We start from the raw sequence: 14,375 nt of genomic DNA, 5'->3' as shown, positions 1-14,375 counted from the left end.
AGTTTAAAGACGTGTTGGGGTTATTAGGAGCGAACAATTCGTAAGCTTTAACTTACTTTTGGATTCTTCAATAAATTCTGTAGATATGTAAATATTTACTGATTTATTTATTAATTAAGATATTCTTAGATATACGGGGCACCATTCCCCTTTAACCGGGGAAAAACTGAATCCAAAACTCTTATCAGTCTTTCTTGAAGTTCGTAGAATCCTTGGAGCAGAGACTTCTCTTCGACACAACAAAGCTACTGGAGACGAAAATCTGAATTTTATAACGTTTAATTAACAATTTGTCAAATGAATAAACAGTGGCATAAATGACTAATAACCATGTGATATGATAAAAGGATGTATATTCAAAATAATGTTCAAGGTGTTTTGTGTGTATGTATGTGTGTGTGTGTTTCTAAAATGGAGTCTGTATGCAAGATGGCTGACCCCTTTGTCTGGCTAAAGTGTGAGTGGCAACTTGCACTTTAACTTCCAAGGCACTTAGAATCATCAGTAACTTAACCTTAAATTCACTCAAAACATTTCAAAGGATCATGAAACAACACAAAGGATTAATCACGAATAATATCTTTTAGTTTAACCACGTGGCCAAGCAGAAAACATTTAAAGATGCCAAACAATGATCAATAAGCAGTTTATTTATTCAAAATGACCCGAAGGACGAATTGGGAGCGAAAGAGGAAAACACGAAGCTACTTTTTAAGCAATAGCACGGTTTTATTGCTTATTCTGGACTATAGAGGAAACGGGAGGAGAAAAGGAGAGAGAAGAATGAGTTTTCTGATCACCAGAAGAGCGAGGCGTCCCCCGCTGTTACGATTTGACGGTTCTCCGTTTTTCTCCGCAGTTTTCAGCGTCATCCGTCGGTTTGATGCTTTCTCCGTTGTTTGGCTCCACGAGTGTTTCTCCACGGGCTGGACACAAAGAGAACGAAGTTTCTTTTGTGCTGAGTTTGACAACTTACAGCGTCTCTGAGAGCTGGATGGAGCTCCGCTCGTTCCCAGTCAGGTCCTGATGGAGTTCGAGTGGCTTTGTAGCGGTTTCGTGGCTCAACTTGGGCACTTAGAGCTTCCGCGTGCTCAAGTTGTCGGAGCGTTCGACAAGCGTGTCCTTACCGCCAGGTATCCTGGGCAAACGAACGAGGTTTCTTTGTCTCTGCTGAAGATTTATGGTCTTAGTTCGCGGGAAAAGCTCCACGGCTTCCCGCACTTGCGCAGAACGTCTTTCTGGTACTAGGCGGTGACATCACCCAATGCTTCCGTGTGCAAAGCATCATGGGAAATGAAGTTTCTTGGCGCTGATGTGATTATTTGCTTTCCAGAGCAATTTAAGCACAGTCATTTTGGAGAAAATCACTGCATAGTAATTTCCTCATGAGGTCAGACCCTCAACATTCCCCCTTTTGGTTTCGGGGATCGCGCCCAAAGCTCGATCGTCGGAAGCACAGATGGGTTTGTTCCTCATGAACGTAGGTCGACTTGATTGTCGGAAGCACAGGTGGGTTTGTCCCTTAGGACGTTGGTCTCCTTGGACGCCTTTGTCTTTGGTCTTTGTCTTGGATCCTGGCGCCTTTGGTCTTTGTCTTTGTCTTGGATCCTGGTCAGGCACAAAACAAAAGAGGATAGGAAACGGGATAGTCCCCAACGCGCATAACGAGAAGAAGCCACTCACGCAGGTGGTACGCAATGATGATGTCGTCCATGCGAGAGGTAGTAGTGTAGAAGGAGGAAGGTCGGTGGGCGGTTAACTCCACGAGGGGACACAAAGGCATCTCACTGCCGGCCATACAGTTCAGTTTATGGAGCACGCGGTGATGTACGAGGTCCATAGTTCGCAAACGCGCATTGACCTATGTGGTCCCAAGATTCCCCCCTTTTTGGTCCAAAGGGCGGATCAGGACAGTCTTTGGGCTAAAACAAGGACCATAAAACTAAGAGGTACTACAATGTGCTGGTGCGTCAGACAGAGTCATTGACAGACTGAGCTGGGCCGGCACATAACCACTAGTTAATATGTGACCAAGTAAGAAACAAAAATACAGAAAACCCAAAAAAAAACATGTAACATATAACATCCAAGAAAATTCATAGCAACCTTGAGGTCTCATAAAATACATTCTTAGGTCATACATTCAGTGTGTAGCTTATAAAGAATGTGACATAATGCAACACTCAGATAAAAATGTGAGGTAGACTAAAGTGAGAACTACTCTTAGGGTTACAAAATAAGAAAGAAAATGTTGCTCACCCCCTTTAGACAGGTGTGGTACATTCACGCTTGGAGTCTCCCCGAACGCGGTCACGAGGCACACCGTAGGTGAGCAAGTGCATCTTATCTTGGAGTTTCTTAACACGCCTGTAGGCGGAATAAGCAATCACGGCCGTGATGAGCCATCCCATCCCCAGGGCGACCAATGTGCAGATTAACGTCGTATAATCTGTGTCAATGTAGCGTCTTGGGCGTCAAAGTAAGTTCACGCGGGGTTTGTGTGAACTTAACAAATTTGGTTCCTTCAATCAGTAATTGTTGGTCAATTTCTAAATCGAAGGCAAAGTTATAACCCTGGAAAGCGTCCATGATCTCAATCTCCGAATCATGCTGTTCGAGGTTGAGGTGATGGAGTGCCAGGTTTCTAGTTCAAAGTGGAAATGCCTACCGTCCTTTCAAATACCAATGTTAAGCATCGACTTAAACCTATAGATGTGAGGTGTCACAATTATGGGAACATGTAACAGGAAACCGAGTTCTAATTTTTCTGCATCAACGTGAATGGGAATTGCACTACCTAGGCTGTACGCTAGGTGGATTTGTGAAAGGTGCACAGTAGAGGGGTAGCAGCTGTCAAGCTAACTTTGAGCAGGTCCAGTGGTACCAAGTACGGGGAAATACGACTTTCAACCAAGCTGTCCAGCGTGGAACTTACTTCCCTGAGCAGGTCCTGCATCAAATCTCTCACCACTCGTGTGTACACAATATCCTGAGGTATGGTTTCAGACAAAGTCTTGATTGCACGTAGAGATTCATTAATCAGAGCCTAGTGTAGGTACCAGAGTACCCTGTAAGGTTTTAGTAAGTACTTCCTGTTAGCGTTCTAGGAGGAGTTTCTCTTGGTTAGTGAAAGCGACGGCGGGGGGGGGGGGGGGGGGGGGGGGGGGGGGGGGCTGGTTCTTTGTCGGTTAGTACATGTTAATGGGTTAAACGTGCACTTTCCCCCCCTTTCCATTTCCATGCATAGAACTATGTAGAGAATACGTCTACCTCCTGCGGGGAGTCTGGTCTCTGTACCCGCGGGGATGGTTTGACGTAGGGTTTGATTTGGTTTGCATGCACCCATTTGTAGACTGGCTCCTGTCTCGCTTTGGTGATGCGTAACCTGTATGCAACTGGAGAGAGTTTTGCCACGATCTCAAATGGTCCTGACCAGCAGGGCAGGAACTTCTTAGGTTTGAGTGCCGGTTGGGCGAACCGAAAGTAGAATACTTTGTCACCCACCTCGTATTCGCGGCTGGTTGTCTTTTGGTCATAGTAGGCTTTAGCGCCTTCTACGTTGGTCTCCAGTTTCTTCTGAGCGTGCGTGAACGTAGCTCTGAGGTGTGTTTTCAAGTCTGCCACATACTGATGAGCGGTATAGGCAGTGGCAACACTGACATCCTCTGGGTGATACAGGAGGTGCAGTGGTAGAGTCATCAGTCTGCCGGTCATCATCTCAAAGGGCGTAACCCCCGTGGATCGCTGTGGAGTGGACCGTATGGCCATCAAGACCAGAGGGAGCTTGACGTCCCAGTCCTTCCCAGTGGAGCAGATGTACTTTTTGAGCATGGAGACGACCGTGCGGTTCATCCGTTCGACCTGTCCGGATGACTGTGGGTGATAGGGGAGGTGGAATCTCACTTCCACTCCCAGAAGTTCAAACAGGGACGTCATTACACTGGATGTGAAATGAGTTCCTCGGTCAGAGTCAATGCAGAGTGGAAGTCCCCATCGACTGAAAACGTGGTTAATCAGCAGTACAGCGGTTGTGACGGCTGTATCGTTTGGCGCTGGAAGGCACTCCACCCACTTCGTAAAACTGCAAGTTACAGTTAGCATATATTTGTTTCCTCTTGCCGATTTGGGAACCGGTCCAACCCAGTCGATCTGCAGGTGGGACCAAGGGAAGGTTATTCCCCTGCATTGCAGTGGTGCTCTAGCAAGCGGCTGGGAGGGTTGAAACTGGGCACAGATGAGGCAGCCTTGGACATAGCTGTGTACGTCCTTGGACATCGATGGCCAATATGCTACTTCTGTCAGTGACGCGAGGGTAGCTTTTGCTCCGCGGTGACCTCCAACCGGAGTGTCGTGGGCGTAGGCAAGCATCACTCCTCTGTGGTCGAGTGGAACAACCCAGCGCGGCGGGCTGTGATCGTCACGCATGTAAACTAACAAATCGTTTTGTAGTATCAGGTGCGCGAGTTGACGATGCAGGTTTACCAAATCTCGGCTTGCGCCAGTAGGTGGTGATGGTTGTTTAGACATCGGGCCCTTTTGGAGAAGCTCGCGGATGAGCTTCAGGTCAGGATCTTGTTCCTGCATGGTGACTAGGTCCGCGTCCTGTGGTTGTCTGCCTAGAAACACGGGTACCCCAACGGTCCGAGGTTCGTCTGCCTGTTTAGCATGTCGACGAGTAATCGCGCAGACCTCGTGAATGGCCTTGGGTGGAAGCCACTCGTCTTTGAATTCCCAGCAGGTTCCCTGGTCAGCACCGAGCTTAGCAAGGCGGTCAGCTTCGTCATTACCATCTTTCTCTGGACCTAGGGTCCTGGAGTGACCTTTGACCTTTTTCCAGTAGACCATTATGCCTTTCTCGGTGGTGAGCAGATCACACGCTAGGAATAACTCCGAGTGTTTCACATCTCTGTTCCTGGCGTTTTTCATGTGGTTCTCCTTCCACATGGGGAAGTGAGAAATGAAGCTGTGTCTAGCGTAGTTTGAATCTGAGCAAAGGACGATTTGAGTGATGTCCAAGGCTGCCGCCTGCTGGAGGGTTATCAACACTGCAGCAATTTCGGCGTACTGACTAGACTTTTGGCCCAACCGGTAGTGGTTTGGTTGCTTGGTGTCACAGTCCACCCAAACGACTCCAACCCCAGCACGGAGCTGGCCTTCGTGAAGGTAGGCGCATCCGTCAGTGTAAACTTTCGGAAGCCCTTGGCAAACATTCTCATCAAAGTAGCGATGATTGGATGCGGTTGGGTAGACTGCGGCAGGTGTGTCCAGGGGGCCCCTGACGGAGTCAGAGTCACAGTACTGGCAGCCTGCTAGCCCTTGTCCTAGCGCTAGCTTGGTGTTCTGACCATACTTGACCTCAATGTTGTATCCTTGGAGCACCATCATCCACGTCGCAATGCGGCTGTTTGACACTCTTCCTTCGTGCAGACGCTGGCTGTTTAGGAAGGTGACAGGCTGATGACACGTTTCAATGATCACTTTCTGTCCACCGATGTAACTACGAAAGTGTTCGACGGCCCAGACTGTAGAGAGGAGAGCTCTCTCGCAGTCTGAGAACTGGAGTTCCACCTTGCTCAGAGGCTTGCTGGCGTATGCCACAACTCTCGTGTCCTGGTCGTGTTTCTGCTTCAAAGCAGCGCTCAGGCAGTGAGAGGAGAAAGTAGCCTCTATGTAGAACTCTTTATCCTTGTCTGGGTAAGCCAGACAGGGTGCGGACGCCAACTTCTGTTTTAGGAACTGAAAGGAGAGTTCTTGGGGTCTGTCCCACACGAAAGGTGTGTCGTTCCGAAGCAGCTCATTGAGGGGCCTCGCTGTTTCAGCGTACTCCTCAATGAACTGCCTGGAGTAGTTGCAGACTCCGAGGAAGCTCCTGAGTTCAGTCAGATTAGCTGGGGCTTTGATGTCCTGAATGGCTCTAATGCGTCCCGCTTGGGGCTCGACTCCATTAGGGCCAACCAGCAGTCCAACATACTCCACTTTGGTTCGACACCACTGTCCCTTGAGAATCGCCAATTTAGCTCCGGCGTCAGCGAGCTGTTGCAGCACGTCACGGAGTTCGGCCAGGTGCTCCTCGAAGGTTCGACTCCTCATCAAGATGTCATCGACATATATGAGGTTCCCTCTAGAAGCAGCATCTGACATGGCTTTGTGGAGGAAGATGTTGAACTCTGCAGGTGAGTTAGAGTAGCCAAAGGGGCAGCGGTTCCAAGTATATTGGCGATTTCCAAAGGAGAAAGCCAGTTTATACTGGTCCGCCGGCTCAACCTTCATGGTCCAGAAGCCGTTGGCTACGTCAACCGTAGAGAAGAAACGAGCATCTCTGACTCTGGCTAGCTCCTGATCTAAATGGATCATAGGGCACCTGGAGAGAGGTACTTGTTTGTTCAGTGCACGATAGTTTATGGTGAGACGCCATTTCCCAGTCGGTTTCAGAACCGGCCAGATGGGAGAGTTGTAAGTGGAGTTACACTCTCTGATGATGTTTTTCTCCTTCAGCTGATCGAGGATCTCCTGGATCGACTCATAAGCAGCGAGGGGAATCTTGTACTGACGTACAAAAGTAGGAGGGGCATTCGGGTTCGTCGGAATGCGAACCGTGTGCAGGTTTGTGAGTCCACAGTCCAGGGAGTCCCTGGATAAGATGGACTGAAACTCATAGAACAGGCTTCTAAGCGCTGCTCTCTGCTCCTCTGACTCCAGCGCATCCGCTTTGTCAAGCTGCTGGCTGACTTCGGCCTCGAAGCCGTCATAAGGTTCAGAGGAGGAGGGTCTCTGGTGTTCCGGGCTTTCAACCGGTGACTCAGAGGGTTGAGTATTTATTGCAAAAACCGTTAGATACTGACCGCCGTCAGTATCTAAGGTTGCACTGCAAATGGGTTCCTCAGGAAGGGCTTCATGCCGCTTGATGGTAATCATTTGTGAGGGGAAAGTACTGAATGTGTCTACACCAACCTGTCTGTCGTTCAAGAACAACGGAAGTTGTCCGATCACGGGGACTGAAAGTTCGAAGTCATGGAATGAGCTATCTATCAGCATGCCCAAGGGCTTTCCTGCCGGCATGTGGATAGGACTCCGGGTCGGATTTTCGACCAACAAGTAGGCAGAACGATTGTTCAGCTCCAAGAGTGGCGTGCCACAGACGGCTAAGTTGAGCTCCAAGAAGTGTGGTGATGGCTGGAAGAAGGCCTGTGTGCCTGGCAGCTTCTGATGCTTCATCAGAGTCAGAGGAACAGGCACTCCTTTGACCAGTGGGGGCAGAACCGTGCTGGCCTCAACCACTGCACGGCAGGCCTGTGGAATGGTCTGTCCGGACAGCAAGTGTTCACGGCCTTCTGAGCGAGGCTCAGAGGAAGGTGTGGCCCGGGCCCAAAGGACTTGATTGCAAGTGTCCAGCTGGGCACCTAGTCGAACCAGCAGATCTGCTCCAATGAGTGCAGGTGGATCAAGCTGTGGTATGATGCTGAATGTATGTGTGAGCTGTCTTGCTCCAAGCTGGATAGTCAGGGAGCAGACCTCTGGCGCTTTCAGGAGCCTCTGCGGCCAAGTAGGTGACAAGAGCCGATGGCTACGTGTCACACTGACCAAAAGGGGGTCCTTCTGACGCAGGTGTTCAAACGTCTGCTGGCTGATGGCTGACTTTTCTGACCAAAGAGCAAGGCGAGCATCTGAGATGTGGGTGCAGTTGATGGTGAGACCACCAACTATGTGTGGTGCATATGGCTGTAGGCTGACATTCTTCAGCGAGCAGAGAAAAGATGAATGTGTGCGGAGAGGAGTTCCAGGAGCGGTTTCGTGCCTTTGCAGGCGGACATCGTCTGTGGGAGCCGTAGGAAGGGGCTTGACCTTGGAACAAGGGTTTTGCGGCTCACTTATGCTGACTTCAAGAATGGAGGATGGTCGGCTGCTATCTGGGTTCCAGGGCTTAGGTGTGTCCACCTGGGCCCACAGTTGACCCTTCTGGCAGTCGATGAGGGGAGCTAGACGTTCAAGCAGGTCCTGACCAACGAGAAGTGGTTCAGTGTCTAGCTGGCAGACATAAAACGGGTGAACCAGAGTCATGTCTTGGAAGGTGATGTCCAGCCACGCCCGGTGAGTGATACACTCCCGGGTCTGGGTGTAGCTGGTGATTTTCAGGTCACAGGGTTCTACCTGGACTGGTTTCCCGAACGACTGCATGGTGTCAGACACGCGACGGAACAGTGTGGAGCACATCAGGGTGATTTCTGAGCCGGTATCCAGCAGAGCATCAACCTGTATGCATCCACCTATGTTGGTGTTACAGTACAAACGGCGAGCATGATCATGGTTTGTTAAGTCACCAAGGAACTTCAGAAATTTAGTATCAGGTTTCTCTGGGGGGTAGATTTCAGGAGACTCCTGTGATCTACCAGTAGTGTTCCCCCAGCTGATCAGGTAGGTCCTGGCTACGCTGGGGGGTTGAGCCACGCCTAGTCATGCGGACGTTGGCTCCAGGTCTGGCTTCTTAGAAGAAGACTTTGGTGCAGGGGTCTCATCTGCGGATCTCAGCTGTTCCTTCTGTTTAGCTAGGAACTGCTGAAACATCTCCTGGAGGTCGGCTTTGGTCAAGTACTCACCTGCGGACTTGCGTTCAGGACCTACCTGTAGGCGGCGCTCCTTAAACCTTCCACTGTTCCGACCTGCTTGCCGTTGGTTTTGGTTGGGCCACTTCCTGTCTGATTGTCCAGACCTAGGCGGCCAATCAGCACCCCCCTTCCCCTGTTGAGGAGATTGGGACTGCTCTCGCGGTTTAGCAGGTCTAGGTTTAGCAGATTTTGGCTTAGTGGGTGGAGCTTCTGTGCCTTCGAGCTCCAAACGCGGCTCGGCGTCGGGAGCTAGGTGCATGACGCGGTGATGTGCGTCAGCCTTTTGGGGCTTTCCGCCGGCTTCCCAAGCCTGTTGAGCGTATCTCCTAATCTCCTGAGTTGTCAGTTTCTTCATCCGACAATACATTGAGACTTCGGAGCGAACACACTCGTGCAGGTTGTGAATGAACAGGGATCTGAAGGCAGGGTCTTCCTCGAGCCCAGGGCCGTTTCGACCTTGGAAGTAAGCACTTTTGAGTCTGCGATAATACTCTCTGGGGGGTTCGTTCCTCCCGTGTTTGATGGAGAAGGCCCCCATTGTAGCTGACGCAGAGTCTGCATACGTGGCGTATTCATCTCTCAACGCTCGGCAGAGCGAGGAGTACCGATCACGAATGTCAGGTGGTAGAGTTTCCATGAAACCGTGCACCGTTCTAGATGTGGTTTTCCAAATTAGCTTGAGCTTTTCCCTTGAAGAGGGTGCTGGAAGATCAAGCAGACAACGTTCTATCTCCCTGAGATAATCGTCAACATTGGATTCATTGGTGTTAGGATCAAAGCGTTCTATGTCTTTAGCGATTCAATTTGACGTACACGGAGCCCTGACTCGCGGTACGGTACGTCATCCTCTGACTCTGACCCACGGTCTGTCTCAGAGGACGCTGGATATCGCTGGTGTGCTCTGGGCTCCCAATGTTGACTCCTGGGGCCCAAATCGGGGTCCGGCATGTTGTGGCGGGCTGCTGGCACGTCACGTGGGTGTCCAGGGAGGTCCTCCTCCCGGGGCGCGTCTGCGTAGTGCAGCCTGCGTCTTTCAACTGGGGCTTCTGCGTAATACGCTTTGTCCGGGTACGGACTGGCGTATGATGCTTTGTCCTGCAGCTGGTTATTGGCATGCCGAATACCGGAGTAGCTAGGATGGGTGGATGGTGGAGGTGCAGGTTGGGCTTGTGCATAACCCCAGCCGGCACCTTGCACCCTTCGTGGACTGGGGGAGCGGTCTAAATAGAGGTGCCGCTCAGCTGGTCGACTTCTCACTGATTGAGAAGGCCGTGAAGATGAGGGTGGTGGTCCAACCTGGGGTTCGAGGGCGAACTGCCCTCGGCCCCTAAGTGGTCCTGAATGCCCTAGAGTGTGTGTAGGGAACGGGGCCGAAGGTTGGGACAGATAAGCTTCATCTCTCCCCTGCGGCGTGCGTCCGTCCAGAGAGTCATGGTGTTTCCCCCCTTCCCACTGTCTGTTGTCATCAGCAGAAGGGGGCGGGGTCTTCTCCCCATCTTCCCCAGAATCGGTGCTGGTGTTGTCTTCCTCGATCAGCCTTCCATTTCGCTGTTTTTCAGCTAGCATACTCTGGAGGTTCATGATCTTCTGACCACGTTGGAGTCCTCTCTGATAGAGGATCAAGGCTAACTTAGCTAAGTGAACCTGGATTGGTTTTGTACCATCCGGGTTTTCTATTTGATCAATTACAGCGTCAAGCTGTTCTTCAGTGAAATCCCTAGAAGGGTAGTCGGGTTCTCGAGCAACCGCGACCAGTTTGGACAATATTTGTCCAGAAAGTAGGCCAGGTTCATAGTCGTGGGCCGCAGCGCCACCTGGTTGCTGGGAGTTGGTCAGTTCACTACTCTGTCCCTCCATTTTAACAACCGAACCAAAATAGCCTAGTAGAGCTTCTGCAGATAGCTCAAACTGCACCTTTTGGGCAGCAACTGCTAGCTTTGTAGCAGAAAAACACTAAATTAACCTTTGTGCGCACAGGTTTTAGCGTTTTAAATTGCACGGAATGCCGTGACTGACGCTTAAAATACTATTCCTTTCAGTATTTTAGCAAAAGCTGGTGCGTTGCCGTAGAAACGTCTTACAACACTTGCAGTGTTAAATATGCTAGTTATTCCTTCAGAATATTAGCAAACAGGGTGTTATCAGTCTTTGAGTGAAGGTTTCAGTTAGTTACAATAGCCACTGTGAGTTAAAGTCGCTAAAATAGCAGTTAATTGTAGCCTAAAAAGGTTAGTCAGAATTACTTACACGCTGCACCTTTAATGAGTAACTGAATTTTAACCTAAAAGGTTAGCCAGAATTAATTACACGTTGCACCTTTAAGGAAAAACTGAATTTTTACCTAAAAGGTTAGCCAGAATTAATTACACGTTGCACCTTTAAGGAAAAGCTGAATTTTAACCTAAAAGGTTAGCCAGAATTAATTACACGTTGCACCTTTAAGGAAAAACTGAATTTTTAACCCAAAAGGTCAACCAGAATTAGTTTACACGTTGCACCTTTAAAGAAGCACTGAGTTACTGGTGAGAGTTCGATGCAGCTCCCTGCTCAGCGAAATCAGCACCACTCTGTTGCTGGTTCAAGGCTGAACAACTGAATATTTTTAATTCAAGCTCTTTGGATTTATTTGTTTGTTTGTGCCGGATAGAAATCTCTGTGTATCCAAGCCTCACACGGGGCACCAATTAATGTTGGGGTTATTAGGAGCGAACAATTCGTAAGCTTTAACTTACTTTTGGATTCTTCAATAAATTCTGTAGATATGTAAATATTTACTGATTTATTAATTAATTAAGATATTCTTAGATATACGGGGCACCATTCCCCTTTAACCGGGGAAAAACTGAATCCAAAACTCTTATCAGTCTTTCTTGAAGTTCGTAGAATCCTTGGAGCAGAGACTTCTCTTCGACACAACAAAGCTACTGGAGACGAAAATCTGAATTTTATATCGTTTAATTAACAATTTGTCAAATGAATAAACAGTGGCATAAATGACTAATAACCATGTGATATGATAAAAGGATGTATATTCAAAATAATGTTCAAGGTGTTTTGTGTGTATGTATGTGTGTGTGTGTTTCTAAAATGGAGTCTGTATGCAAGATGGCTGACCCCTTTGTCTGGCTAAAGTGTGAGTGGCAACTTGCACTTTAACTTCCAAGGCACTTAGAATTATCAGTAACTTAACCTTAAATTCACTCAAAACATTTCAAAGGATCATGAAACAACACAAAGGATTAATCACGAATAATATCTTTTAGTTTAACCACGTGGCCAAGCAGAAAACATTTAAAGATACCAAACAATGATCAATAAGCAGTTTATTTATTCAAAATGACCCGAAGGACGAATTGGGAGCGAAAGAGGAAAACACGAAGCTACTTTTTAAGCAATAGCGCGGTTTTATTGCTTATTCTGGACTATAGAGGAAACGGGAGGAGAAAAGGAGAGAGAAGAATGAGTTTTCTGATCACCAGAAGAGCGAGGCGTCCCCCGCTGTTACGATTTGACGGTTCTCCGTTTTTCTCCGCAGTTTTCAGCGTCATCCGTCGGTTTGATGCTTTCTCCGTTGTTTGGCTCCACGAGTGTTTCTCCACGGGCTGGACACAAAGAGAACGAAGTTTCTTTTGTGCTGAGTTTAACAACTTACAGCGTCTCTGAGAGCTGGATGGAGCTCCGCTCGTTCCCAGTCAGGTCCTGATGGAGTTCGAGTGGCTTTGTAGCGGTTTCGTGGCTCAACTTGGGCACTTAGAGCTTCCGCGTGCTCAAGTTGTCGGAGCGTTCGACAAGCGTGTCCTTACCGCCAGGTATCCTGGGCAAACGAACAAGGTTTCTTTGTCTCTGCTGAAGATTTATGGTCTTAGTTCGCGGGAAAAGCTCCACGGCTTCCCGCACATGCGCAGAACGTGTTTCTGGTACTAGGCGGTGACATCACCCAATGCTTCCGTGTGCAAAGCATCATGGGAAATGAAGTTTCTTGGCGCTGATGTGATTATTTGCTTTCCAGAGCAATTTAAGCACAGTCATTTTGGAGAAAATCACTGCATAGTAATTTCCTCATGAGGTCAGACCCTCAACAGACGTATTACTAAACAAATTAAACAAGACTATCTTTAAACACTAGGTGTATGGTGTAACTAAGGTGAAGTAAGATGGAGGATGGTGTAGTGTGGAATGTTGTTCAGAACCAGCAAATCTGGAGAAACGATTAGTTCTGATGGGAGTGAAGATGATGTTTCGCTCTAAGCTTTGGTTTGGAGATTTATAACACACATTGAGACGCCATTCTGCCAGCCTATGTACCCTTTGCGGAAGTCCCCGTTAGATCAGGAATGTCGAGGTCCAGCTTGACCTCCTCTGGAACCGAAGCCGGTAGAAAAGCAGCGGTTGCCGACCAGACCAGTCTTCAGATACTTCCGGGTCATGATAGTTTTATTGGCATCTAGCAAGACCCAAAAAGGGGTCGTGATGGTTCAGCTTTTATTTTGAAAGGAACCGTTGCAGCAGGTGGAAAAGCAACAGATTTCATCCCGCTTGTCGTCAGGTTCTTTCGGCTTTAAGAGGAAAGTTACGGATTGGCCACTCCGATAACTTCTCTAGAGCGCTTGGAACTGAAGTTAAAATGGCGTGGGCATAGTTTTATAATGTGGATGTTTTGATTTACGGTTGAATCAAAAAAAGGACAACAAGAAAAGATTTACCAAAAACCAACAAAACCACGCCTCGCATCAGATCTGGAAGGTTCTGATTGGATCGGAAAAGGGCAATGTGTCATGCGACTTTAAGCATTACGTGGATGAGAATGTCTAGTGTCTAGTTTAAAGTCATATTACTTATTAAAGAACTACTGATCATAAACATTGTCATTTCACAGATTGGTTCACATTTTATTATTGGACTAACACTTTGTTGATTAGCTTATTAAAAATAGAGTTTTTCTGATTTATTAAAAATAGTGTTCGTCTTGTTCTTCTCTTGAGCTGGAAAATAAGAAACAGTTTAGAAGCAGAGCACGAGACCTTGAGCAATATCCCATGCAGATTAGTTGTTGCTGAGGAGGGGGGGGGGGGGTTGGAGAAATGACTTTTAGGTGGAAAACAGTCATTTCATTCTGTTTCAAGGCGCTATGTTAACGATAATTTCTTCTTCTTTGTTTATGTTCTGCCGCTCTGCTGCAGCCCCCCCATGGTTTGCAAGGCATTTATTCCTACTGCAAATGTAATGATTAAACACCTTTAAAACATGTGTTTTTGCTTTTCAGAGCCTTCACACTAAGGTGGTGCGACAGTACCAGCAGCACTACAGAGACATTCCTCCCACCTCAGGAGATGAGGAATGTCTCTATTGGATCAGATTTCTGACCTACCACATGGCCAAAGCCAACCTCTCTCAGGTAAACAAATGTTTGTGTTTTTATTAAGAAAGAAACATGTGTTTTAACTTCTACACTATTTTCAAAGTAATTTGGTTGGTGCATGAGTGTAAATCTGCGGAGCTGCTGGTGCATCCGTCTGTTTCTCTCTTTAGGAGCTCTACTCGCTCATGTTCTCCCTGGACTGGGTCAGCATCAAGGCCAGAATAATGGGCCCAGCACCTCTCATCAATGACTATGTGGAGCATGGATCCATTCTTGATAAAGAGGTTAGTTGATGAAATGAAGCACCCTCAGCTGCTGTGCGCCTGGTAACTATGTTTTCCCACAACAATGCATAAAAAGGGAAGGCTTTGATGACTGCTCATGAAAAGTGACCTTTACACGTTATTGCGGGG

General features: G+C 48.1%; 1 protein-coding gene across 2 annotated transcripts in view; it reads left to right on the top strand.

The window, feature by feature from the left end:
• Nucleotides 1–14,375, top strand: part of apaf1 (apoptotic peptidase activating factor 1) — a 76,224-nt gene that overhangs the window by 6,009 nt on the left and 55,840 nt on the right. For both annotated transcript variants that reach the window (XM_054739747.2, XM_054739749.2), the window contains exons 10-11: nucleotides 13,867–13,998; nucleotides 14,133–14,246. In XM_054739747.2, coding sequence (XP_054595722.2) covers nucleotides 13,867–13,998; nucleotides 14,133–14,246 — 246 coding nt within the window. The remainder of the gene's footprint in view (nucleotides 1–13,866; nucleotides 13,999–14,132; nucleotides 14,247–14,375) is intronic.

This window comes from Nothobranchius furzeri, chromosome 1 (genome assembly GCF_043380555.1).
Source record: "Nothobranchius furzeri strain GRZ-AD chromosome 1, NfurGRZ-RIMD1, whole genome shotgun sequence".
Lineage (NCBI taxonomy): Eukaryota > Metazoa > Chordata > Actinopteri > Cyprinodontiformes > Nothobranchiidae > Nothobranchius > Nothobranchius furzeri.
The sequence above is the reverse complement of the archived record's forward strand: the minus strand, read 5'-3'. Positions and strand labels throughout refer to the sequence as shown.